General features: G+C 41.9%; 3 protein-coding genes across 7 annotated transcripts; 1 reads left to right on the forward strand and 2 right to left on the reverse strand.

The window, feature by feature from the left end:
- The first annotated feature begins 1,723 nt into the window (after window positions 1–1,723).
- Window positions 1,724–4,251, forward strand: chst14 (carbohydrate (N-acetylgalactosamine 4-0) sulfotransferase 14). Its single transcript, XM_035653992.1, has 2 exons — window positions 1,724–2,017; window positions 2,918–4,251. The coding sequence occupies exons 1-2, from the start codon at window positions 1,724–1,726 to the stop codon at window positions 3,743–3,745; spliced, it is 1,122 nt and encodes a 373-aa protein (XP_035509885.1). The 3' UTR covers window positions 3,746–4,251.
- A 33-nt stretch (window positions 4,252–4,284) lies between these two features.
- cep135 (centrosomal protein 135) lies at window positions 4,285–13,219 on the reverse strand. Of its 2 annotated transcripts, none has more exons than XM_035653991.1 (26): window positions 12,998–13,219; window positions 12,547–12,674; window positions 12,252–12,442; window positions 12,003–12,170; window positions 11,728–11,869; window positions 11,553–11,637; window positions 11,336–11,464; window positions 10,928–11,143; window positions 10,727–10,792; window positions 10,473–10,623; window positions 10,165–10,385; window positions 9,920–10,075; window positions 9,701–9,838; window positions 9,013–9,090; window positions 8,742–8,893; window positions 8,394–8,509; window positions 8,146–8,300; window positions 7,545–7,600; window positions 7,271–7,439; window positions 7,048–7,158; window positions 6,728–6,913; window positions 6,361–6,570; window positions 6,060–6,262; window positions 5,853–5,957; window positions 4,906–5,028; window positions 4,285–4,741 (listed from the first exon to the last, which is right to left on the reverse strand). In XM_035653991.1, exons 2-26 carry the CDS (start codon window positions 12,657–12,659, stop codon window positions 4,720–4,722), a joined length of 3,462 nt encoding a protein of 1,153 aa, XP_035509884.1. In that variant the 5' UTR covers window positions 12,660–12,674; window positions 12,998–13,219; the 3' UTR covers window positions 4,285–4,719. The 2 variants fall into 2 exon arrangements, with proteins under 2 accessions (XP_035509884.1, XP_035509883.1); XM_035653990.1 differs by having other exon boundaries at window positions 4,286–4,741; window positions 4,894–5,028.
- Window positions 13,220–13,391: 172 nt separating this feature from the next.
- exoc1 (exocyst complex component 1) lies at window positions 13,392–22,315 on the reverse strand. 4 transcript variants are annotated; one of them, XM_035653522.1, is made up of 20 exons: window positions 22,238–22,315; window positions 21,509–21,640; window positions 21,280–21,410; window positions 21,014–21,173; window positions 19,867–20,054; window positions 19,494–19,721; window positions 19,214–19,346; window positions 18,931–19,040; window positions 18,260–18,328; window positions 17,491–17,640; window positions 17,077–17,185; window positions 16,360–16,404; window positions 15,839–16,002; window positions 15,607–15,720; window positions 15,285–15,364; window positions 14,873–15,101; window positions 14,554–14,737; window positions 14,250–14,449; window positions 13,950–14,144; window positions 13,392–13,844 (listed from the first exon to the last, which is right to left on the reverse strand). In XM_035653522.1, the coding sequence occupies exons 2-20, from the start codon at window positions 21,630–21,632 to the stop codon at window positions 13,692–13,694; spliced, it is 2,766 nt and encodes a 921-aa protein (XP_035509415.1). In that variant the 5' UTR covers window positions 21,633–21,640; window positions 22,238–22,315; the 3' UTR covers window positions 13,392–13,691. The 4 variants fall into 4 exon arrangements, with proteins under 4 accessions (XP_035509415.1, XP_035509417.1, XP_035509416.1 ...); XM_035653524.1 differs by lacking the exon at window positions 18,260–18,328; XM_035653523.1 differs by lacking the exon at window positions 16,360–16,404.
- Window positions 22,316–26,603: the final 4,288 nt, after the last annotated feature.

The following is a 26,603-nucleotide window of genomic DNA, read 5'->3' on the forward strand; positions in this document are numbered from 1 at the left end:
AAAGGTAAAGACATAATGGGTTCTAAAGATCAGACTATATCAATATATTGGGGATCATCTCCAAACCTGAAAGCTGCTAAGTTTCAAAGCATGAACTAAGATTTATGTTTTAACCCAGAACAGGCAAAACATGAACGCATAAAATAGCCCTTTCAACTCCGAAGAGACCATTTTAACACATGCCAATGTTTAGAGCATGGGTTCTAACAGATTACTTGCTAATGTAGATGAACCAAGTATTCCAGGAAGTGTGCAAAGGATTAATATCAGAATCTGACATTTTTTTCAGGTTTACAGTAATAGGCTTTCCAAACTGAGGCTAACCCCAATGTAGCTTGTGTAATTAGCTAGCACCAGCTATGCTGTGAAGTTTATACAACCTAGATCTATATTGATACTTGGCTTCTAACATTTTCAGGCCTATTTCCATTCATAGTAATTCAAGTACTTTTGGTAAACAAATTGTATTTCCTGTGTAGTGTGTATTATCATGGAAGAGAGACAATATTGTGTAGGCCTTAACAGAAAAAGGTGCAGAGGTTTGGATATCTTAGCATCTTAACAGAGTGGGAAGATGCGAGATGTAGCTGTGATTACAAGCAGCGATTGCACTAATTAGGTTTTGAATCAGCCTGTTGTGGGAAATGGTGATGTGAGCTCATCACTGACTGGATTGATGGGTGGATGGGACTGAATCAAGCTTCTGCTCCTCCATACAGTCTGGTGATGTGGCTTTGAATGACATTACATCAAAATGATCTTACTTCACTGTATACCTTTAACAAATGAAAGTGCTGTCTGTCTTTAACTGTGAAGACTTCCAATACGCCCATCAGTGAGTATTGGAGAACATTATTGTAAACTGAACCTGTATAATCAGAGTCGGGTTTATTGCCAAGTAAGTTTTCACATGTACAAGGAATTTGCCTTGGTCCGTGGGTGCATAAAACTCACACAAAAATAAAGTACTTTTTAAAATATAAATAAATAAAGATAAGGATAAAGCTAGAAAGCTCAAAAACATCCAAAATAAACCTTTTCAGTCAAGGAAAGTAAAAGGCTTTATTTTTAAAAAAAAACTTTGAAAGTAAGGACCAAGTAATCTTTGAGGGTCCCCTAAAACTATGGCCAAACGCTGAGACCCAAACCCACAATACACTAGCTGCACTACATCTCCCAGCTGGCATGGGGGCACTTCAGGTTCTCCTATGAGGAGGTGCTGAGGACAAGCATGTTCCTGCATGTCCCTGTTGTTAAAGCACACAGCTCAAACACACATTAAAGTACGAGATAAAATGTTCCCAATATATCACTCATAAGAGTTGTTTATGCTGCATTTAGCTCTTAGAATGCTTGGGGATGATTTTATTTTGAAAACCGGATGTGTTTTTATTATTTTAGATTACATTAGTTTTCTCCGTTGACAATAATCCTGTGAGAGGTAACCTTTATACGGAGCAGTTATATTTCATATTCTTCAGAGTAATTCTTTAATGAAAAGATTTTTCTTTGGTCCTAACTTTCCATTTGTTCGTCAAAAGTTTTATTTTGACAGTTCATACGGAAATGGCTGTATTAACGGCCGCAGCCTTGACGCACCTCAGCAGTTAACTATGGGTACGTGGTAGGTAACCAACGGTCTCTTCTTACGTAGTAACGTTACTGAGCTGTGAACTTTAAAAAAAGCGAACAGGTATTGAACAGACAAAGCAGAGCAAAAAGTATGCTTCCTCGCAGGCAGGACTACGGGATGAAACGGACTGGGGGAGCGCGTAGCGGCTCGGTTATAAACTTCAGGACAACGGTGAACTCGGGCTCTGGCCGCCGCAGCTCCGCGGTGCTGCCGTCGCTGCTAACGTTTCTGGTGATCGTCGCGTCCGGAGGCCTGCTGCTCATGATAGAGAAAGGAATGCTGAACAGCATGGAGACGCCTCCACCGCGGGGGAGCGGCCGGCGGCTGGACTTCATCAGGCAGGTCGGGAGGCACAGCCCGGCTGCTGTGGACGTGGAGTCCCAGGTAAAGTACTGTAATGGGCCATGAAGTTCTGCTGGAGTTTTATGGGTGCGTTTTACCCAGAGAAGAGGTGCAGTGTGTGTCCCGTGACTATGTATATTTCACAATAATACAAGATGTGTCATAAACTGTAGGAGTAAAGGCTCTACAGCCATTTCGTTAGTGATGCATGCAGTGGGTAAAGACTGGCTTTAAGTTGGTGATAAAAGGGAAACACCCCCAACAATCAAAACGTATTTCCTCAAAACTTCTGCTTTGTTATTGTTGTCATGGAAAAGCCATATATGTGCATTGTAATGCAAAATAAGTGTATATATTGTGTACTCACTGCTCACTTTAAAGGGGCACTGCAGCGATTTAATATTGGACTTAAATAAAGTTGTAAAGACAGTTTAAAGATACAGGGGTCTACACTGGGGTGCCCTGGTAGAGCTGGTGCCCCATGTACCAAGCCTTATTCTTTGCTGCAGGGACATGGGTTCAATTTTGACCTTTGACCTTTGCTGCCGCATCATCCTCTCCCCCCGCCTTCCTATCCATCTCTCAAGCTGTCCTGTCTTATAGTTACCCTGAATATCCCCCACCCCCCAAAAATGAACAGTCAAAACTGAAGCAACTGAGATATCCATACTTTTAGTCCCAAGTACAAGTCCGTTTTCCCATAATGCAACTTGATAGTCTTTTAATCAGACCTTCTCTGCCTGGTAAAAACCCACGGCTTTTAAAAGGTCCTGCAATTCATTCAAAGGAGGAAGAGGAGGGTGAAGGACAAAGTTACACATGAAAAACACAAACACCCTTATCTTGAGCCAGGATTGGGTTTGACTAGTAAAAACTGATGTTTGTGTGTCCAGTTGGTGGAATGCACCTTTAAGTAAGCCACTGATTTGCCTTCACATCTAGATCCTCCAGGAGATCCGCAACCGGACCATCAGGACCATGTGCAGCCAGAAGAACATGCCCCACAGCATCTGGTCCCTGAGCCCCCTGCAGAGGAAGACGCTGCTGCAGCACGTCCTGGTGAATGACCAGTACCACTTCCTCTACTGCTACGTCCCCAAAGTGGCCTGCTCCAACTGGAAGAGGGTCCTGAAGGTTCTGAGCGGAGCTCTGGAGAGCGTGGATGCCAACATCAAGATGAACCACCACAGCGACCTGCTGTTTTTGTCCTCTCTTAAACCCGAGGAGATCCGTTACCGCCTCAAGCACTACTTCAAGTTCATGTTTGTGCGGGAGCCCATGGAGCGCCTGCTGTCTGCATACAGGAACAAGTTTGGCGAGATTCAGTCCTACCAGAAAAAGTACGGCGTGGAGATCGTAAAGCGATACAGAAAGGGTCGCGCTAAGGACGCGTCTGTAACAGGAGACGATGTGACCTTTGCGGAGTTCGTCCATTACTTGCTGGATGAGGACGTGGAGCGCATGAATGAGCACTGGATGCCGGTGTACAACTTATGCCAGCCCTGTGCGATGAACTACGACTTCATCGGCTCCTATGAGCACCTTGAAAGTGACGCGGAGTTTGTGCTGGAGCGCATTGGAGCGCCCCCCTCTGTTCACTTCCCAGAGAGGCAAACGTGGTACAAGCCGGTCACCACGGAGACGTTGCACTATTATCTGTGCCGCTTACCACAGAAGCTACTGAGGGAACTCCTGCCCAAATACATTTTAGACTTTTCCCTCTTCACGTATCCTCTCCCCAACACAACCACTGAGCACTGCCGGCATTAGATGTGCCATGTTTTATAGTTCTGAGATTATTTTTTATAGAGAATGATTTGTACTATTTTTTATTCCTAGGGAACAAACAGTGTTTTGAAAGCTGTTACACATTTTTACTTGAGAAAATTATCGCAAAATGCTGATTATTGGAGATGGAGACTTGACTTCAAAACCACTAAAGCTTGAAATCAGCTGCAGAAAAAAAAAATCATGTAAATCACTTCACCAGTTACAACATGTTCCTGTCATGCACTGTTACAGTATACAGAAATGGAAATACGGTTGGAAGACCAAATTTAGTATTTTGCTTGCTTCTTTATCTACACATTGCAGAAGCTAAAGGGTTAATGGCTTCGGTGGTTTAGCAGGCTAAAACACATACCATGTACTCAGAGTTGTGGGTTTTAAATCAAGCTTCTGTTTTTTGTTGTATGTCACAGCCTCTCCTTCCCATTGTTCCAATAACTTTGGCCTATTTACTTTGTAATAAAACAAGTCAAAGTTTTGTGATGTTAGTCAATGCAAGGTCATTTTGTATGACTTTATTTTATGAATAATTTAATAATTTAAACATCATTTAAAAAACATAATATAACACAATATTAGGCATAATACACATAACCACGGGCTGAATGAACACTTCTCTTGCTACATGTATGAGGTTATAGTTGTTGAGAACCAAATTAATTTCAGAAACTCATTGTCAAAGCTGAATCCTAATTTTATCTGTGTAATGTACTGACCGAGAGGAAACCAGTTCTGTAAGTGGAGTCAGTGAGAAGTTGGCTATTTGGATAGAAAAGAGGACAACTGGTCGAATGTTAGTTATTAGCTTTAGTCTGAGTGCCTCAGGCTGGATGTAACCTGCAGGCTAATTAATGCCAAGACTTCTGCAGGTTTTCACAATTCACGTCCAGACTCAAGACTTCGAGCACACGCTTCTCGTGGTCTCTGACTCCCTCATCAATGCCTTCATTTATCCGTTAATCCTTGAAGCTGACACTTCTGAAAAAAGAAAGAAGAGAGTTTTTGGAGAAATAAGGATTTTGTTTTAAAAACGGGTTATTTGTTTTTATTCAAAATCTTCTCGATTTAAAAGCACCAAAAATAATTAGCCCTAAAAACAGCGTTATCATTTTAGTGTAAAAAAATCGTACCTGTCTGCTGACCTGTCAGAGGAGCGGTTAAGAGATCGGAGGATGGAGCGTTCTGGGGAGACGCTGAGGGGCAACGAACTCTGCATGGACGAGAACGACACCCCCTGCCTGCGCATCTCCTGCACTGCCCTCTCACTGACGACACAAACATTTAAACAAGGTCAAATTGCATTTTTTTGTGCCTGAAGGAATTGTTCACCTTCCAGCTGCTGGTCCGTATTACACTGGGACATTTTCTGTACGTCCTGATAATATGCTACTTCAAAAGATCAAATGTTAAGAATGTCAAGTGAAAAACTAGCTTCATACGGCCCTCTTGGAAGTTGCCATTACAACAATTATACAAATTTAACCAATTCTGCACAACCTTTAAGTTTTGTCCAATCACTGCACCTTTTCCATTTGACCAATTATCATTTCCAGCACAAAACATTGAGTCAGTTGTCATCCACCTTTTCTCATTATTGTATTATATATCTTTTTGTTTCTAGTGTTGAATGTGCAGACATGTGGTGCCTTACATTTATCCCGTCCAAACTGTGATTTTATTCTCACTGGAACAAGTTTCCTTTGATTAATTATAAATAAATAAATAAAAATCACATCTATTTTGGCAATTTTCACTTTATCCAGTAATGTAATTGAAAAAAATGTCTTAAAACATTGCAAACATGCATTGCTATTTTTTTTCTAAATCAAGCTGCTGTGAAATCAGGAATTTTAGACCACAACAGTCTCAGAAATAAAAGCCTGCAAAATCCTGGAGAGACTGATACGGGGAAGTAATCTATCTGATCTGTTTCTTGTGTCGTTGCATCAACTACTGTGATCACAAACCTACAGAATATACTAGCTGAGTATTAATACTGACAGAACTCATTTGTGACAAACTTGCAGTGATTTCTGTCCTGGGCTAAGAGTTGAAAAGTCAGTGTAAAGACAGAAGTTGTTCGGCTCACCGTTCAAAGCGTTCAGAGGTCAGCTGTCTTTTCAAGATGTCCATCTCCGTCTGCAGCTGAGAGACTTTGCCGCGGAGCTGGGACACCTCCCTGGCATGCTCTGCACTGGGTGCATTCACACATACACACACAAATCATGAGCACCTATCTGAGGGTAAAAAGGCATTTTATTACTCTATTTGAACATATTGAATTGGATTTGTTTACGTTTTGCTGTCAGCCAGGGTCAGCCTATCACGAAGGACCTTTAACTCCGACTCTCTCTCACTGGCTGTCAGGTGGGTTTGAAACTCCTTGTGCCGATTGCTGGAGAGTAAGGTCTCAAGGTTGCGGACAGTCAGCCTCTCGCTGGCCAGTTGTTTCTTAAGTAGCTCTGCTTCTGACCGAACATCCTCCAGTTCTCCTGTGACCTAAGTGCAAATGTATTAAAAGAAACCAGAAATATCCAACGATAGATAAGTGCTACTGCTCACATACATGTATAACCTAAAGTGTGTTTAAGCCTCACCCTCTCTAGATCCATGCTCCTGGAGGTGAGCTGACGTGCAGTGAGCTCCTTGCTAGAGTCCAGTTTGACACAGAGCTCCCTGACAGATGCCAGATCTGAGAGGAGAGTGGCCTTGTCCTCCTGGGCTTTGTTTAGCTCCTCCTCTAGTCGGGACATCCCACGAACCAGCGAGGACACTTGGGCCTCATAAGCCTGCAGGGCCTGCATATGCTTAGGAAACAGCAGGGTGAAAGGTACATAAATGGCACGCTCGTGTAAGGAATAAGACCTCTGAAGGCTTTAGTGTCCTGAATAATCTCACATTATAGCAGCATACTACTTGGACATGCATATTTCCCCATAATGTGGATGTACCCCAGTGTCTCACCTGTTGGATTTCTCTCTCCTGGTGGCTGACAGTATCACGGAGGTGTCTGCGCTCTGTGTCTGAAGAGAGCAGCTCCAGGCGGATGGATGTGTTGAGGCCTTCAGCCTGCTGCAACTTCTGCTCCCGCTCCTCCACCTCGGAGTGGGCCATCCTGAAACGATCCAGCAAGTCCCGGTTCTCCTGCTCCTGTGGGCCGGCATGAGACAGGAGAGGGGTTACAGGATGTCCAGGCAGCTGATAAGAAGATGTTCCCAGGCCAAAGCATCAGAAAGACAGTATAGAGACTTAAACATCTGTAGGAGGATAAAGTTCTCTCTCGCCTTTGTGGCCATAAGTTTCTCTATTCTGGACACTTCAGAAATGTAAGAGTGGACCCTCAACTTCAGCTCATCCTTCTCATGCAGAGCCTCCTCCATCTCCACATGTATAGCCTGCACACACAGACGGTTGAAACACAACAGGAGTTTATTTCTTCATCATTTCCTCCATTTCCTTGGTGTATGACACAAAAGCTGAATGATGACAGTAAGATTCATTCCATACTTGGTTCTCTCGGGTCATTGTAGCCAGGTCATCTTGCAGCCTCCGGTTCTCTCGGATTGTGATTTCTTTGTCTCTCCTGAGTGAAGCCAGTTCATCCTGACAGGCATCCAGCTGTCTCCTCAGGCTGGTTATCTCCCTCTCACGGCTGTTTAACGCCCCCTGCAGCTGACTGCAAGGGTCACGTATTGACATCACCACAAGAAAACAGCCATATCAGCATACTGACAGGATTTTTGGATATAGATTTTTCAAGATTATTTTTGACAATACTCACGCTAGCGACTTGTCCATGTTTGTGACGGTGAGTCTCACATCTTCAAGGGTCTTTTCCTGTGTTCATGCCAAAGAATCATACCTCATTAAAAGGATTTCAAAGGTTTTTCAAGTCTATCTCAATACTCACTTTACCATATGTACATTCAGGGAGTTATTTATCTTTGTAATAACTCCTCTTTTTGTTCCATGCAAAAATATATTGCTAAATTTAAAGTTAAAATGATGCTTAAATCAATTAATGGTTTGTTTCCCAGTTAGTGTCATTTTGGTGCAAAATTCCCCCCCGACAGTAACAAAAAGGCTACTGAAACTATTGTGACTTTGGAAAATACCGACAACTGCTGAATCTTCATATAAACTTTTGTTAAGAATCCATTTTTGCACAGAGAAAGGACTGTGGATTTTTCCCCCCCATTACTAAATTGGAGTTGCTTTAGGTGGGGACCTTTTCATAGCCAGTATGAAAAGAAGGAATGATTACAGAGACAAATACATTTTTCAGTGTATATATGTGCATATGAATATTGTTTTTACAATAAAAAATGTGTACCTATCCTTTAACAGAAGCTTATAATTTTGACGGCGTTGGCCATGACTACCTTTTTAAAGTTCTCCTCCTGGAGAACAACTAGTTTTTCAGTCTTTTGATCCACCTCATCTTGCAGAGCATCTTTCTCTCTATCCATTGCAGAGATGGACTTCTGAAGAACAGCCACTTCCTCCTTGTGCTTGGAGCCGTGCTGACTCAGCTCCCCTGTCACACAAAAACGAAAATCAAGTTAACAGCCAAGCTGCAGCCACAGAAAGAACAATACAACGCAAAATGTAGCAGTCCATAAATATCCACCTATTCTCTCCTCCAGATTCTCAATCTGCACATGAGCAGCATGCAGCTCATTCATCTTCACAGACAGCCTGTGTTGGGTATCAGACAGCGACTGCTCCATCTGCTCCTGCAGCAGTCTACAGACAGACAGGGAAACATTGATCAGCCCTCTAACACACTGACAACACAGCTGATCCTTTCCAGTTCTGAATGTGCAGTTAACACCTATTGGAAGTGGAATAATGAGGCCATTCTTAAAGAAAAGCTCAGCAGTGTGAGTGGATACTGCAGATGTACATTACACATCACTGTTTCATAGTCATATGATTCATTTTCTACATTTTTATTTTACATTTTGTCAACACAAACCTCAGAGCATTACACTCAGCCCTCTGCTGGGCGACCTCCTCTGCATTCTGGACCACAGCAGCAGACCGAACCTTCAGCTCATCCTCCACAGCCTCCCTGTTCTCCTTCAGCAGACACACCTGTGAGCGCAGGTCCAGTCTCTCCTGCTCCAACTACGCACCGAAACACACAATGTGCCAGGTAAAGATACAGCAACACGAACCCATGTAGGGAAGCAGTGACCATTACATAATAACTGTGCCCTTTTTATTAGATTATCCATCAGGCTTACACTCTTAACGGCATTCTCCAGGTCGAGAGTCCTCCTCTCCTCTCCCCGTCTGTCTGTGAGAGCTGAAGTCTGGGCAAGCTGCAAAAAGTTTGAATATTAGTGTTTCAGAATCAATGCCTTTTCAAGTTATAAAACTAGTTCACATTAAGTCAGTGTGGCTTCTGAGCTGAGCTGAACAGATTTAAGTAGCGCTGCAACTAATGATTCATTATTAACTAATCGGCAGTTTGTTTTCCATTAATTGATTAGTCATTTAAAATAATATTTAATTTACTACTACTACTACTAATAGAAAACCCACAGATATGCACATTTAATAATAATCATAATAATACGGTAATAATAATAGCGTTACTTTTATAGCACCTTTTAAAAACTGAGTTTGCAAAGTGCTTTGATGGACAAAGCAAAGTTTTGTCTACAAAATATTTAGGAAATAAAATAAGCAGAACACTGAATTTGAGGCGTTTCGTAATGAGTGAGATGACTGGTCGAAAGTTGTTGATTATTTGATTTGAGTAATTGTTACAGCTCTAGATTCACTTCGTAAGGGACTTATCATGACGTCATTACAGTCAGCATGTTGACAAGTGTGGGATAGAATCAATTACAGAGGATATGTTACAGATCTGGATGTGTACTGGAGAGTTACTATTGTACTGTCATGTACACCATGAAAGACACTAACCTTCAATCTCTCCATCAGTGTGTCTCTTTCAGCGCTCATCTGCTGGATTTTGTCTACTGCCTGTTTGATCTCCTCCTCCAGTCTCAAGAGGTCAGGTGACGTATCTGCGCTGCGGGCCAGCTTTAGGTCTTCCTGAGCCTAAGTGGACAAAAACATTTGATCCTCAGAAATGTAAAAGAAGTAGTGTCCACCTGGTGGAATAGTGTTTCTCAAACTCACTTGTTTAAACATCATTTTGAAATGGTCTCTCTCAGTGCTGAGGGCCTTCACATTGTCCTGGATGTCCTCCATGTGTCCCTCAAAGTCCAACAGAGCAGCCCTCAGATCATCTCTTTCCTTTGTTAGACGGAGCAGTTCTGTCTCTGCAACACCGCCCTGAAAATTTGAGGCCGTTACACTTTTTGCATGTTTTCAAAAAAGGATCACCAAAAATCTATTAATCAAAATCGTAATAGTCTCATTACTCTGGACCAGGGACTCCTGCCCCTGCTTGGACTACGACTGGGGCTTAAATCCAGGCCACCGGACCCTCTGGCTCTTTTGTATCGCTCTGCTTCATGGCGATAGTAATCCCTTTCCTCCTCTAGACTCTTGACAAATGCATCCAGTCGTGATGGGGAGCGTTCCCTTCCGCAAACACCATGTTTAGCCCGCATGGTCTCCAACTCCAGAACCAGGTCTTTGTCTAGGAAACAACAACGGGTAAGTCATACATGGATATCAACGATGCAAAGCCGCTTTAAGAACAAGTTTCAACCAAACTGCTGCCTACCAGCTGCCATCATTTTCTCCATTTTGTTCTGCAGCCTGGTTTTCTCCTCCTCCAGGAAATTCACTAGTCCCTCCATTTTCTCATTCTGCTCTTTGAGCTCCACCAGTTGGTCTCTGAGACGGTCTTTTTCATAGTCACCTTCAGACTGCTCCTGAAATCAATCGTTTATAACAGATTAGGATTTAACATTTTTGGCAAGGTAGAGTGGTTTTATGTGAATGTGTTTATGTTAACAGAGTGTTTACTGTACATACCCTTCTTACTTTGGTGATAACATCCTCCAATTCTTCGATGACTTTCTGTTGCCTTTCAATTTCTATCTGTTGAGGGAAGACATTCCTAGTTTGAAGTTGGTTTTCACTGAACTAGTTCACACTTTGTTACCCAAATACACTGCCTGTGAATGTACAACATTTTAATTGTATGTCTTTCTTCTTGCTTTCTTGTGTTCTTACTTTAGTTTCTTGCAGCTCCATGTCAGCAGTTTCCAACACACGCTCCTTGTCCATCTCCAGCCGCTTGGCGAGATCGTCTATGTGCGTCAGCTCTTCACACAGTTCCAGGTTCTTTAAAGACAGATTGGCCACCTCAGTGGAGGCATCCTTCTTCTTTTGCTGCAGTCCTTCGATCCTCTCCTCCAGGGTCCTGTTGGTCTCCTGCAGGTACTCAATCTGTAGAACACAAAGCAGCAGCTAACGCTCAGCACACAGGAGGATGGACTCACCCGTACGGACCACTTCTCTTCCAGAGGAACTGGGCTCAACTTCTTTCTGTTGAAGGATCTCTGAATACCTCACACTCCAAAAATATATAAAATATGTATTCATACATCAGGGTAAATATCCTATGACTGCAATGTTTACCTGAAGGTTAAGGTGGGCGATCAGTTTCTCGTTGCTGATGTTCTGAGCCTCGAGGGAAATGACATCATGAGGTCGTCCTCCCTGAAGAGCCCGATTCAGGCGCTCGATCTCTTTGTCCCTCTCCTCCACCTAAACAAAAAAAACAACATCTCGTCACCTCTATAATAACATTTGACATGTCACAGTACTATATGGTTCTACATAATAGATTTCTTACCTGTATATTTAAGTGTTTTATACATTCTTCAGCATTTTCCAGGTCTAGTTTGACCTTTATGACGTCTTCCTGTAGCTCATGGATTCTACAAATATAAATCAGAGTGAACCAACCAGTAGCAGTAGTTACCGCCTTTCTCAATAATCCAGTTCACCCAACAGAAAAGAAAACAAACCTTCCGTCTGCCAGCTGCAGGAGGTCAGCTATGTACGGGTCATCGGGCTGCGACACGGGATACGCTGACGTAGAGGAGGGAGGTATGAGCTCATCAATCTGCATTCTTTGACGTCTGAAAGGGATGCTGCGCTTCTTTCCACCTGTCAAAGTGCGAGAGAGGGAAGAAGCATCCAGTTCATATTTGTTTATATTTATTTCCTCTATGATTCAGGTGAAAACAATGAACCAAAATCTACCAAAGTGAGTATTCCAAGGTCAGACCCGTGGCATTACCTGGTGTTTGCACCACAGCTTGCATGTTCTTCTCCTGCAGCTGTTGGATGCGCTCAGCTTTCGCCTTGCTATCCTTCTCCAAGCAGCGAACCTTGTGCACATACTGATTATTTAAAAACTTCAGGTCAGATGTCTCGTGGTCCAGTTTTCTGATGTGGGTCTTGAGCTCTGAAACAAGATTACGTTAAGACATCAGACCAGTCTCTTGTGTGTTCAGATCAAAGGTGTGGGATGATGTACCCAGCTTACCTCTGGTGACACGGTCCTTGTCCTCCTTCAGTTTGAGAAGCTCCTGGTGCAGCTCGTTGTTCTCCCTGATGACCCGGGCATTCTCGGCCCTGTACGGCTCCAGGAGAGCGTCAAAGTTTCGACTTTCTTTCTCAGTTTTCCCTGCTGACAGTTTGGCATTGCGCAGGCTTTCTGTTGTGTGGACCAGGTCACTGTAACACAGAGGAAGTGTGTCAGACATACATCTCCTCCACTGGCTGATGGTAAGGGGTGGAGGGGAGCAGTCGGGGCTGAAGGCTAACGTTAAAGGTTTCACCTGAACAGTTTCTCCACCAGCGGCAGTGACTCGATGCCCAGCGGCTGTCGGTAGCCCAGCTGATCCAGACGCTTCCTCAAGTTGACGAATTTCCTCTCTGCGATGTTGTTCATGGCTGCGATGTGGCACTGAAGTTACCGTGACACAACATACATACAGTAATGTGAAATAAACGTCAGTTGTTTGGACCTGTGTTGGGTTAAGAGGGTCACGTACAATGCTACCTTGCTAGCCTACAGTTAGTCCAGTATTTGATTTAGCTAATGTTATGTAGCTAGCTTACGGGCTAATGAGCCAATGTTAGCCTTATGTGTGGTTCACTACTGAGCTAGCATTGCCTGCGTTTGACATATAACAAGAAGCATTAGCCGGCTAGTTAGCGCCGTTTAGCTGCTGTTAACCAATTAGCTAACGTTAGCTAGCGTTAAATCTCAAGTTGTCCTCAACTTACCTTGCTCTTAGACAGACTGATTATCGGACAGCTAGCCTGACTAAACTGGTTCTACATCAGCGACACAAACGTCTCGCTTGCCCCAGATTCTTTATGGCATTATGATAGTCCTCATGGCTTTACATTTTGTTCTCCGGTCAAGTTTAATAATCAACAACTGTTGAGTTAACATGTTTCCGCGGTAAAGAGGTTTGAAAAGAGCGCCGATGGCCTCGGTTTGGATTCGTCACCATGGAAGTGAGACACTGGAACATCAGGGGGGCGTGTTTTGTGAGCCGGCGTTGTCCGTACAGAAGGCGGAGGGCGGATTCGGCACAGATATATTTAACCCAAACATAGAAAGAAATATACAACTTCATGTGTCTAGCAATAAAATAAATACAAAGATGCGATATGGCATTGAATGGGTCGGCAATTGCGAATTTAATATGTACATATGGCATAAAGAAATGACAAAAATATAACAAACAATAAAGTATTTAGAGCAGAGCTGTTGAATATCAAAGGAACAGACACACACACACAATGCAGAGCTCTCTGCACCACTGTTCAATATACATATCCCTTTCATGAAAACACAGACACACAGGAAATGTTCATCGTCCATAAAACAAAACAGAGTAGTTTGTGAGTAGCTAGTGTATCAGTGTGAGCCAGTAGTGAATTACTATTGAAACGGTGTGTAGCAGCTAGACTAATGAGACTGAGCAATGCTGGAGAAGTACTCCAACATGTCCTGGATGGTAAACTCCATGGTGATTCCAGATCCAGGGTAGCATCTGCCGATCAGATCTTCAAAGTGCTTGTACTGACGGATGAACTCGTCTTGCATGGAGTGCCACACCACCTGGTGGAGTAAAACAGGAAGTGTAATGGTTGAGAGAGGAGAGGAGCAATGTGACACCACTGAGCAGCTGAGCAGCTTCACCCCTTTAAACTTTAAATCTCTCACCTGTAGCAGACTTTCTTCTTCACACAGATGTTTGTCCACCTTCTTGTAAAGGTTGTCCAGTCCCTTTTTTACCTCTTTGCCAGGATATTCTTTGATAACTTTACGCAGCTCTTGTTTGTTGAAGGCCAGCTGGTAGCTCACCTCCTCCTCGCGGACACCCTGCGCTACACGTGCCTCGACTCCTTCAAAGAAATGCTGCAGGAGAGAGATAACTGCTGTGATGCACATCCTGCATATCATTACTCATGTCCAGGAACATGGCGACATTTCGTGATAACTCTAAGATATATTGTGACTTACATTGAGTTTTTCTAGAGGCTGGCCCAGAGAGTTGATCACATAGGACTGCAGATGGTCTGTGTATTTGTGCTTGGCCTCTCTCCTCTCTGCGTCCAGACAGGAGATCTTTAGACGTGACAGTGTGGAAAAGATGTGGTGGAAATTCTCCATCATCACAACGTCCCGCGGCGTCTTCTGGCTTTCATTGGCTACTTTCTCCACTGAAAAGACAAGCAATATTCAGAAGTTTGTTTCTGGGCATCACATAAGTACCACATCATCTATAACCAATATGCAGGTGCTTTTGGTTGACCGGTGGTCTCACCATTCATGAAGACAGCCCTGATGAGTTTGACGTAAGCTTTATCCAAGTCCCCTCTGCGCTCTGCATTACGGAATATTGTTTCAGCCAACTCAGCAAACTCCTCAAAGCCAGTAACGAAAAGCAGGATACCAACTTTGCTTTTCTTTGAAATCTTCACTTCCTCCATCTGTCTGATCTGACCAGACTGTGAGAAAAAGACAGATCGTATTAAATTCATAGCATAATCCGTAATCATTTAGGAACGTCAGCACAAAAACTGTGAAAAGCAAGCATGAAATTAGAATTTTCAAAAGACTAGAATCAGTTGGACTCCACTCACAATGCATTTGTCAAAGTTCCTCTTGACAGTGACCAGCACATTTCCCAAAGTAGTGCTGAGGTAAGAGGCCGGGTCAACGTTCTCAGCTGTCCACACATGGTGACTCATCTTCACCAGCATGTAGAGAGAGTTGAAGCTGTCAATCTTGTCGCCCAGAGCGATGAGACTGTTGAGCTCCGTCTCGATGCTCTGGAAGATTTTATTCATCATCATCCGCACCATGTCTTTCCTTGAGTCACAAAAACAAGTGCACGAAAGAGAAAGTTGAGGAGTAAAAAAAAAAAAAATAAATTAAAAAAAAAAAGGCAGTGACAGCAAAACAAGGAGAGGGGATGGATTCATAGGAAATAGGAATGATGTTTCTGGCAGTGAAGATGGGTTATATTTGCAGCAACGATGTGCAGCTACTCACTCTGATGACAAGGAGTGTCTGTGATCAGCCTGGGGAGGGATTCTTGACGGCGTGCCTCCATCTGATTCCTCTGTTTCAGGCTGATGAGAAAAGAGACATAAAACATGACAACTCCCAACACAACATCCGCTGACACATATATGAATGATGCTGTAACTGAAAACATGTCAGTGTCTCTTATTGCTGCATTATATTTTGCTTTCAGGAAAGACATTTCAATGTCAGATGCCACCACACATGAGCACAGCTATTAACGTAAAGTAAAGTAACATTCTTCTTTATTTAAATCACAGTTATTTCCAATATCTGACCACAGACTTACCTGAGCAAGAGGGGGTGTAACCGTCGGGTGCTGCTGCAGCTTAAAGAACTTGCTGATAAAGTCTTGTTCTGCGAGACACAGAGGCTCCAGCTCACTGAGGACCTGCTCGAATATCTGCAAAAAGAAATACTCTCCATTTAATCTCTCACGTGTCTCTCAACATGTGAACATGTTTTATTTCCGTTACACATTTAATGGTGTGATTGACTGTTTGTCTCTACGGCCGTGTCACCTTGTCAAACTTGGTCCTATCGGCCACGTCCAGATCGGAGGCGGACATGTTGCCCATGTCCAGCAGTGAGGAAGACTGGGAACGCCGGCTGTTGGAGCCCTGCACTGTCAGTTTGTTCAGGCTCGAGGTAGAGCCTGTCAGCTTCCCAGAGCTGCCATGAAGGCCTAACACAGCAAATACAGCGGGATTCAATTTCACGCATTTACTGAGTCAATTGTGACATTATTCAAAAAAATTGCTTAGTCAAATCAGCTAAAATAGCACATATATCAATGGTTAGCTTTTCTTAGGCATTTATCATAGAATCAGACTATGTGATGATGCTTTCAGCTGTACTGTGAAGACAAATCAACCAGGTCCATATCGAGGAACATGGTTGGCAGAGCTTACAGTGATATGTATCAGGGTAGCGAAGGGATTTGAGCAAAGGATTCCTTTTAGTGCAGGTATGTAAGGCACAGTGGTAAGAAGCAGAGTGGGTAATTGATAGTGGAATAGCTCTGTCCAAATGTCTTACTTACTTTCTGTTTCCTGTTTGAGAGCACTCTCTTTCCGCGGAAGCGTGGCTGCAGCCAGTTAAAAAGGCAGGCATCAAAGACAGAGACAGGTTAGGCTTAAAACATGCAGCATGGGAGGGGTGAGGCTAGATGTTAGATGTACAAAGTTACATATATGCTGACGTGCACTGCAGTGGCTTAGGTATGCTTGTAGCTTGGACAAACCTTGGAAAACAAATTCTTTTGTTTTTTTGGTTTTGTTTTCAGCAGGAAAAGCTGATACAGAATGCAGAAAGCAGAGTTCTATAATTCTGCCAAAACCAAAGCTCAACCAAGAGTCCTGTTTGGATTTTAAATATTCAGAAGAGTAGAGAATTGAACACTTAAAGTCCTTGTACAAAGTGAAAGAGACCTAATGGAAAGGTAAATCAAGAGGCAGCACTTTGGAAGCGCACATTAGTTGGGGAAATAAATATGCTTTAGGTAGTATATGTGATGCAGAAAAGGTTGTAAAAGAACAAGGTCTTGTTTCCTTTAATATTCCATTAATTTCTGTGCGATCGTACGAAACAAATACTAGACAAAATAATCTAGTGATGCTGTGAAATTCCATAAATACAGGGAGAAAAAGACAAAAACAGATGTTACTAAAAATCCTAATCACACATAATAACATGAACTGCAGAAGACAAACATGCTCTGTGTCTATGCTCTGGCAGGCCAGTAAATCACAGCTCTTACCAAACTTGCCCTTGGCCTCCTTGGTTGTACCCGCCATCTTTATCTTGGCCACCTCAAAGAAGTCTTTGATTTCTCGTTCATATAATCTGCTCATATAGTCAACATAAGTCTAAAAGATAAGCAGATGACATTTGTTTAGACGCAAAACACCACATCATCACTATTATAGGAATAATTCAATATTTTGACAATATACTTATTTGCTTTCTTGCCAAGATCAATACTGCTCAGATGTCTGTATACTAAATACAAACTACTATGCAATCAGCTCAGCTTAGCATAAAGACCAGACACAGGGAAACAGCTCGCCTGGCTCTTTCCAGTGGTCTTAATCTCCCCATCTAATAATTAAGTGAATGAGTGTATTTCTACTATTACTTTAAGTCTTTTTTTTCTTTAGATAATAGCACTGACCCTGGATAGGCCCTCATATTTCTCCCTGTGGGTGTTCTTCAGCCACTCCATGAGCTTGGCGTAGCGCAGCAGGTCCCTGTGGAGGGGGTTGTGTTTGGGCAGGGTCAGCTCAGCTGTGTGCTGCGACAGGGTGGAGCTCTGGTCATGGCCCTTAATGACAGAGTGAGAGGAGACAGTAAGCTACACATTCAATAAGAGAGTTAGTATAGACAAACCATTCCATCTTTCTGTATGCACACAAACACACACAGCGCATTAAGAATATCTATCTTCTAATATCTGTGGATAGAATATGTTACCTCAAATTACCAGGAAACCACATTGTTCCATTCAAAATCCCACCACTTCTTCAGCTCAGGTAATTGACAAGCACATCTCTTACTGCCATAATGATGTTCTCCTCACTTCCCCTCATTGTTATCTTGTTCAGTACCTACTGCTTGTAGATACAAGACATGCACGCAGAGCAGACAGGCACAGGAGTTCATGACATGAGATCTTTTTGCAACAAAGCCAAGTTAGCACCCAAACCCCCCCCCCCAAAAAAACCTTAGCTGAGTGCAGACAGGTGAAGTAGGAGATAGATGAGCGGTGCCTCTTCAGGTTTGAGATCAAATGAGAGATGTTAAGTAGTTAGAAACATATCCCATGCAATAAATTATAGGCTATGGTGGGCCTGAGGTCTCTGATGTAATGACATGTAAGTTGGAGTGAGGTGTCAAACATTAGCAAAGAGGGGGCAAGTGGGGGTTGCTGTGAGGGTACTCACTGGAAGCGACAGACAGGAGGACCTATAGAACTGAGGGATGGTCATTTTGAAGTGACTGAAGTGGTTGAACTGACACAGAGACAGAGAGCAGAGTGGGATGATTCAAAGTGAGCAACACAGAGAGTCAAGAGTAGGAGGGACACAACTAAAAGGAAACGACAGAAGGAAGCCCAGGAAGAGAGGCACGGCTAAACAGGAAGTCCGTGAGGAGGGAGGACAGAGAGAGCCTGGAAAAGAGGAGAGGAGAGAGAGTGCAGCCCTCCCTGGCACAGCAGACTCACAATGGCAAGGTGTGAGGGACGACACAATTATAAGGAAAATGTTAAATTACTCATTCTGCAGTAAAATGTATTGCTATTAGAATTTTAATACTAATGCATCAATGTGTCAGCAGCATGTTTACTGTTGTAGCTGGGTGGAGCTAGTTTGAACTACTTTAGATGTAGTCTGTAATTTAGTGGTTGGATGCTATTTTTCCCTCCACTGTTTATAGATGCTTTTGTAGATATTTAATACATAAGGGACGTGACGTGACCATCTGACAGTAAACAAGTAAAATACAGCCTTAAAGGATATTCCAGTGTAACTCCTGAAACTTAGAAAGTAGAATAATGCTAGACTAAATGTTTTCAAACATGTAATACTGCTTGCCATAATAGCATGCCTGTTACCTGGTGAACAAACACGTTGTTGAGGTGATTGGTGAGGCGGCGAGCAAAGGTGTCTCTCAGCTCAGCAAACAGGAGCTGTTGCTGCGTCACAGCCATCAGCTTCTCGTGGCCTAGTGAAGGTATAAAGAAAATCTGTTTGTAACCACACCAAAGATAATATTCTACTTCTTTTTTTCCCTAAATGCGTTTGAGTTTTCCACATTCACAGCATCTGAGAGTCGCTCACCACCGCCAGTGAGAACCAAGTGATTCAGCTGATCAACGAGTACGCGTGTAGACTAACCTGGTCGGAGGGCCACGTTCATGCACTGCAGAAGAGCCTCAGAGGCATTGATGCAGGCCTCGATACCTTTAGGGGAGGTCAGGTCTCCCTCCTGCAAGGCTCTGATGTGTCCCTTTGAAAGGTCCATGTAGTTCTACATGAGGAAGGACACACCAAAGTCATCAATCCAAGTATAATAATCCAGCTATTTGTGTGCTGTAGTTTGCTAAAAAAATCAATAGAGCCCCAACCACAAATACTCCTTCATTAAGTATTCACAGAATTGAAATGTGTTCCTAACCACTAAGAACTGGATCTCATCCAGCAGTTTGCCGTTGTTGGTGTTACTGATCTGGATGAGGCGGTTGCTCTGGGAGATCTGGTCCATCTGCTCCTTGACGCTCTGGAGCATCTCCTCATAGCTGCTCAGCTTCCCCTCGATGGTGTCCACCTCACCCAGCGCCTCATCCAGCAGCTGCATCAGGATGTTGACCTGCTTCTCCGATGCCATAATGGACTGGATATTGGCCTTAAAGTAGAAAACAATGAAGAGGGCATCAATATGTTTCTGTTTTAGATGTTTTAGGTAATATTTCTTTCCAAACGCAAACTAATATCATAATTAGGAACAATAATTTTCATTCCGTTTTTAGATTAGCAGCTGCTCCACTCACCCCATCTAGAACCTGCAGCTCCCTGGAGAGCTGCTCGGCGAAAGCCTCAGCATTGGAGATGGCATACTCGCACATCTCCATCATGCTCTCGATGTCCTGCTCTTCACGGGTGCTCAGCTCCTGGTAGTCGTCCAGCGCATCCTCATCGCCCCCGGCAACACTCTGACTCTCGCCGCTCGGTACCGACTCTAATCCCACAAACAAGAGATGGAAATATGTGTTAAAGACATGACAACAAACACAGAGCTCAAGACACACTGTGGTATCTTCACATCAGGTTTCATACACCCGTTTAAGACATTTCTTAATAGGGAATGGCATTTTCCAAAGAGTCTTAAAACACATTTTAAATAGACTGTAAAATTGTACTTATTTACCACCAGTTACTCATTCTCTATCAGTGAAGTATACCTACAATCTGAAATAGCTATTATCAGCTAAATGTACTTCCCTTTATTTGTTCTGGCTGATAAAAAGACTGATAAAGCTCTGTAAAGTCCAACACTTTGCTCTGGAACAATTAAAACATGTTTTAGTCAAATTTGATACAGAGTACATTAATAAACACAGGTCAGTAAATAATCCTATGAATTAAAGTGGAAGTAAAAAAGCTAAAAGTGAAGTAAAAAAAAAAGAAGCTAAATGTGTGTTATAATGAAAAAAAATGAATCATGCCCATCCGTATTTAGTGTCACATATTTCATACAGAAGGAGCTTGAACGAGGTGAGTCTCTAATGAGAATGGTAGTTTGAGGTCATGAAGTAACAATGGGGAGGAGTGAGGAGGGGGAAGTTAAGTCCTACCAACCTTCCGCTTTAGGAAGTTCTGGCCAGAGAAAGTTTAAGAGAGAAAAGTGAGAATAAAGGAGAATTTAACACAGAAAGCCATACCACAAACCAAGACACAAAGAAGAGGTTGAATACTTTTTTTTTTTTTTTCAAACATGCTATTAATAAATTAAATAAAATTAAATAAAATCCAGCAGAGATTCTCACTTCTGGGCTAAATCAAGACACCTCAAACATAACCAGTACACACTTATTGGTTTAAGAGAGAGAGACAAGCCTTCAACCAAATATAATCAAATCATGAAAAGAACCATGCGCTCACAGGGGTGGCTACAACAAGAATAGAGCGTTTCCACACCTTCCAGCAGCTGAGAACTGACATTCACAAACTCCACCTTCTTCCTCAGGTATCGCTGGTTCAGCTTCCAAATGCATGAGATAAAGGAGTTTTTTTCAGCTGTGCTGCTGGCCAGCCACCGATACACCTTCTCAAAGTGAAGGTCAAATTCAGGATTTTCCTAAACCATGAGAGTAAAAAGAGAAAATGAGCCCTGAATGAGGGGAAAGGGGACATTTATAACAACTGAACAGGGTTATGAGTAAATGACACAGTAGTTCTCGTACCTTGCTTGCATCTTTGGCATCTACCTCTGTCAGATCTCGGAGTTCCCACGTCTGCTGTCGTTTGTAAAAGTCCCCCTTGTCAGATTTCTTCACCTTAACTACTTTAACCTGGACAGGCCTCTCCGTGGTAACTGGAAGAAAGAAGAGAAGCACATTATTACAGACAAGTTTATTCTGGTTTCTAATTAACTGCTTTTTACAGCTGTATCTGCTGTTATAACACTCTTACCTGTGGCACACAAGAAGCAGTTCTTCTTTTTCTTCCCTGCCTTGCAGACATTAACAATGCCGAGCAGACGCTCATCGTTGGGTGTGAAGATGTCCCTCTGGAGAGCATGTTTGATGGCTGTCATGGTGGATGCTGCCATACAGAACATAGCAGGTGACACAACATTATGCAATAACATAACATAAGGGACATGCATTCATTAAACATGCGTACACGTACGCCAAGTTGGGTTCACACGCCATTTAACCTAAGTAGCATTTTCTTCCCTAGTATCAGGTAACCAACGCCATTTAAAAAGTCACTCTGGGTTTGCACATTAAATGCGAAGACGCGTTTTTGTGTCTTCTAACGGTGACTAGCTAACAGGATGTTGACATTAACTCCACAAGAGTTTCCAGAAAACACCACAAGAAGGAGTTAAAACACGTTATTAAAGGCAACTAGCGGTGTTGGTTATTGCAGCACTGGACTAACAGTATTAAAGCAGCCAGAGGCCCTTCCTAAAATAAATGCACTGATGTGTTTGTTAGCTTGCTGGCTACTGACGTTTCTGCTAGCTTGAGGGAGCTAGCTACTGTTAGCATCAACTACGCTGGTCGCAAAGAAACGACAGATATTGTGACTACAATAGGCGTAATAATCAACTCAACCGCTGTGAATTATTTGATCAACATGCACTCTATCTGTATTTTGACAGAGGTATATAACGTTATCATAAACAGCTTCTACCTTGTTTTATCAGCCCACCAGCCCTTTGCAAAGCCCCGCCCTCTAACTTCCTGGTTCCCAGACGGAGCTGTCATGTGACAGTGTCAGTGTCAGAGGCAGCACGGTGTCTCTGCATCACTTTCTTCAGACCTAGATTTTATTACACAGCACGTTCATATGTTTATGTACATATAAAATGAATGTATTATTATATATAATTAATATTTTTTTGTTTAACCTGACTACAAGGATCAGCAACCTTGTGCCGAGGGTCCATGTGTGAAACGTTTTAGGTTCCTTCATTATTACAGCAAATTCTGCGCTTACTTTCGACTTTTTCCTCAGTTAATTTTTGTTTAATCAAATTACCACACCAATATTTGGTCAGGTAGTATTCTAGCATAGAAAAACGACATAATATAAGACCTTGCTCTCTGTGGTTTTCTACAAAAACTGAAGTATTTCAAAAGAGCCACATCTTTTAGGGTCAATATACAAAATATAAGATACTGTATGTACTGTTGATTGTCCTGCGTGACTGTGAGAAGAAGCACAGAGGAAGAAAAGAAAAGACAGGTCGATTATAGCCTTTAGATTATGACATTTTTCACACATTTATCAGAATGAGCAATGAATTGAGGGCTAATTCATTCATCAATTGAAGGGCTATAACACAGTATAAACTGGCTGTACAAAGAAGGGTTGTGTAATATACAGACAGTAGAGGGAAGAGAGTAAGCTGCCCTTGTTTCCTTGTTGTGACAGCGATATGTAGTCTCTATGAAAACTAATTATCAGCAGAGTTTTACAATGTTATTAGTAAAGTTGTAAGTGTATTATACAAGTGCAGGTGGGTACATATGATACTGAACACCTTTAACAACCATATTTATTATTGAATATGTTACAGATAAAAAATACTTTTATTCTACAACTATTTCAATAACAATAAGTCATTTTTATATAAGCATTTATTTACCTGATCAATGAATAATTTTGGACATGGACTTTTGGAGGCATTAAATATGGATACAAATGTGCAATGTCTCATTATTGTAAGCAGAGATCACAATGTTATACTGTATATGTGTTATAACACGTTTTACATATTTATCCTCTAACATGTTTGAGGTTGTGTGCCATGCCACATGTTCTTCTTAGGACACCAGGTGGCATTATTAATCCACAAACTGATTACAATATCTGTAAATACCCTGTTTCTTTGCTTGTGTGGTGTGTTCTTACACTTAATCTGTTTTGTCTGTGTTATTGTCAGTGCTGTAGTGTATTCATATGTATTTTTGTAATAATAAAAGTGACATACCATCTGTAGCATAAGCCCATAGAGACATAGAGACGACAGAGACTGTCAACATAATCAACACAGTGAGTCAGATATGTGATGGAGAGGAAAGTTACAGATTAACAAGTGATCTGCAGACAATGCCTTGAGGTGCACTGTGTTGAAGTTATTGTGCAGAGACAACACTGGATTTCCCAGCTGGTGAATATGGCATGCGCTGTCATCAACAGTTAAATTCATGGTTTATTGCTGCCTGTGACGTAAGCTTCCAAACATGGCACTACAGCGGAAATATTTCAAAACACGCCCAAAATATATGATGCTCATCGCTCCATTTTCATCAGTTGTCATGCAACATAAACAATGGCTTGTCCATCAAGGTTACAGCAGAAATAAAACATTTATATTCTCTTTAGGGAATTAACAAGAGGTGTTATTTAGGCAAAGAGCATCACTGTGGGCTGTGTAGTGTGTAATATTGTAGATCTCTGTTGTGTCTTTTATGTTGCTGTCATGTTTGTGTCTGCATGAACATCCCTGGACATTACTGTCTTTCCTTCAGCAGCGGGAAAAGATGCACATTTCGAGATTATAGCTCATATATATTTAACTATGTCCTACAATATTATTTTATGTTTGAAGTTATCGCTTTATATTATTATGTTTTGCCTTCATAGAAAATGGTGGAGGAGTTTACAGTGAGTCCAGCCAGTACAGGTCTTTCCGAATGGCCATTCTGATAGATTAAAATGGATTTTTATAGACCTTTAAAATATATATTTTCCATCTTTAACATAAAGACGTTGCATATTTTCAAGATTTTGACAAGAAAATCAGTTTGAAAACGTTCAGAACTCCCATCACATGCTGCATGCAACACATTGAATAATCAAATTTATCAGGTACAAAATCAGACATTTATTCCATTAAATGCACTTGTGTGAAGTCGTTACCCCTAAATGAGCCTACGCCTCACAAATGCACCTTTATCAAAAAATCTTTTCTTCATGTCATCAATATTTCTTGGGTTTGGGCCATTATGCCCGTAAAAATAATATAGTTCTTCAGCCCAACACGTGTCATCTACATCTAAAGCCCATGCACGCACATATTGCAACACACATACACACACACTACCATTATCTTTCTTCAACATTTCTGTTTTGCCACATGTTATGCTTTCCTGTAGTCATGATTCATCAACCGTTTCTGCTATTCTGGGACTTACTGTTTATATATTTTGTGAATGTCAAAGGTCTGTAGTGCTCATGTTCCTACAACAGTGTGACGTTGGCACAAAAACAATAACTCCAAGCATGCTAGAAAACCTCTTTGCTTTTGACGAAATGTGAATGAAACATTAAGATAATCCCCTGCAGTCGGTTTGGAGAAGGAACACAAACTCTGCGGACTCTGCAGGTGAGAGGTCTTGACACTAAATGAACTTGTTGTGTCAGGAGGGCACTACGCCGACGAGGGAGCCCCAGTGACATGCGCAGCGGATGACATGCAGATGTGACTTACAAACAAAAGGGCTTTTCACACAGCGTCAGGGGAAGGTGATTGCATCTGTGTAATCTACATTTGACATTCACACTGCTGATTAAAGGCTGATAGCATTTTCTGTTTCTGTTAGTAATCAGAAACATTTGAGTTGGTATCTGGATGGCATTTAGTTCAGCCCTTTAATGCGCTTGAAGAAGGCATCATCAGTGTTGTTTTAGATCCATATTTGTTGAATTGTTGGCATGGCACCAATAAATGTAGAATAAATCTGCATATGCACAAAATGACGTATGAGACACTACAGTAACTTCTTTGAATGACTTTACTTATTGAGGTCATATCTTTTACAGTTTGGAGCCTTTGTGACTTTAAACAGAAAAATACACAAAAAAAAAACTCTTCATATATACAGTATATATATAGGCTGAAGTGTCCTTCTGCCACTGTTAGGGTATTTTCTCGGTGGCTTTCAGAATTAAATCCTGGATGAAAGTATATAATGACACCTGACACCAATACAAACACCCTGTAGGAGCAGCCCGGTGTCAGGGTGCTGTATGAAAACTGTGGCTTCACTTTATTAACCCCATCCCAAGGGGAGGTCTTCGCTCCTCGCTGCCAAATTACACATAGAGAAGAACACAGCGGTCTTCCAAACTGAAGTAAGCATAAGAGCCGCTATTACATGAGCAACGCTCAGTGTAAAGCTCTTTGCTTGTTAGGCGGGTCGGTCATGTGTGCGATTTTGTTTTAAAGTAATCATGTAATTTAAAGTGGGTGTGTGCTCTTGCAAGAGTGCACTCCTGTCTGTTTGTGTGGATTTAGGGTTAGGTGAGGCTTAGAGAGAGAGTGAGAGAGAGAGAGAGAGAGAGAGAGAGAGAGAGCATGTGTAAGAGTGATGAAATAAATAGAAGGATTATAACAAAGGAATATGATGACTTCAAAAAATTCAAAATGCTGATGGCAAAGTTAAAAGAAGAAGATGATGAGAAGAAATTATCTGAGAATAAAATCTGAAGAATCATTTATAATTTGTGTTGCTGCTCCTGGATTCAGTTGGTCATTAGAGAAAATGTTGGTTTATTATACAAATTAGGTAAATGGCTACTTTATCAGCCTTAATCACCTTAATAATATTTTTCAATGTTTCTTTTTTAATTGATCGTTATCAGAGATAATGTACAGATTTTGTCAGGTTCAGTGGATAGAGTGCAAACATACTAAAGCGTAACAGTGGCTTTTATGCATATGTTTTTGTAATGTTAATCAACATCTGGCTAGTATGGCTAGAATAATAGCTGAGGCATTTTCTCATTTGCACAGATGTTTCTGTACAGTTCAAATCTTTATGACCTGTACTCCTAGGACTACTCCCCCCAGCTTTAACATGAGAAGACTTAATTTCTAAAGTTTTCTTGTAGGACACAAGTTTCTCCTAAAGTCCATGTATGTGCACTGGAGGCTGCAAGTTTCTACATCACACTTGTATAAGCTGACTTTCAAACTATTTGTGATGTCACAAATCGTGCTTGTAGGCCCTGCGACTTAAAATCAGATTATCAATGAGCACAGAGAAAC

Source organism: Morone saxatilis, unplaced genomic scaffold (assembly GCF_004916995.1).
Source record: "Morone saxatilis isolate NCDOM2014 unplaced genomic scaffold, NCSU_SB_2.0 Contig12, whole genome shotgun sequence".
Lineage (NCBI taxonomy): Eukaryota > Metazoa > Chordata > Actinopteri > Moronidae > Morone > Morone saxatilis.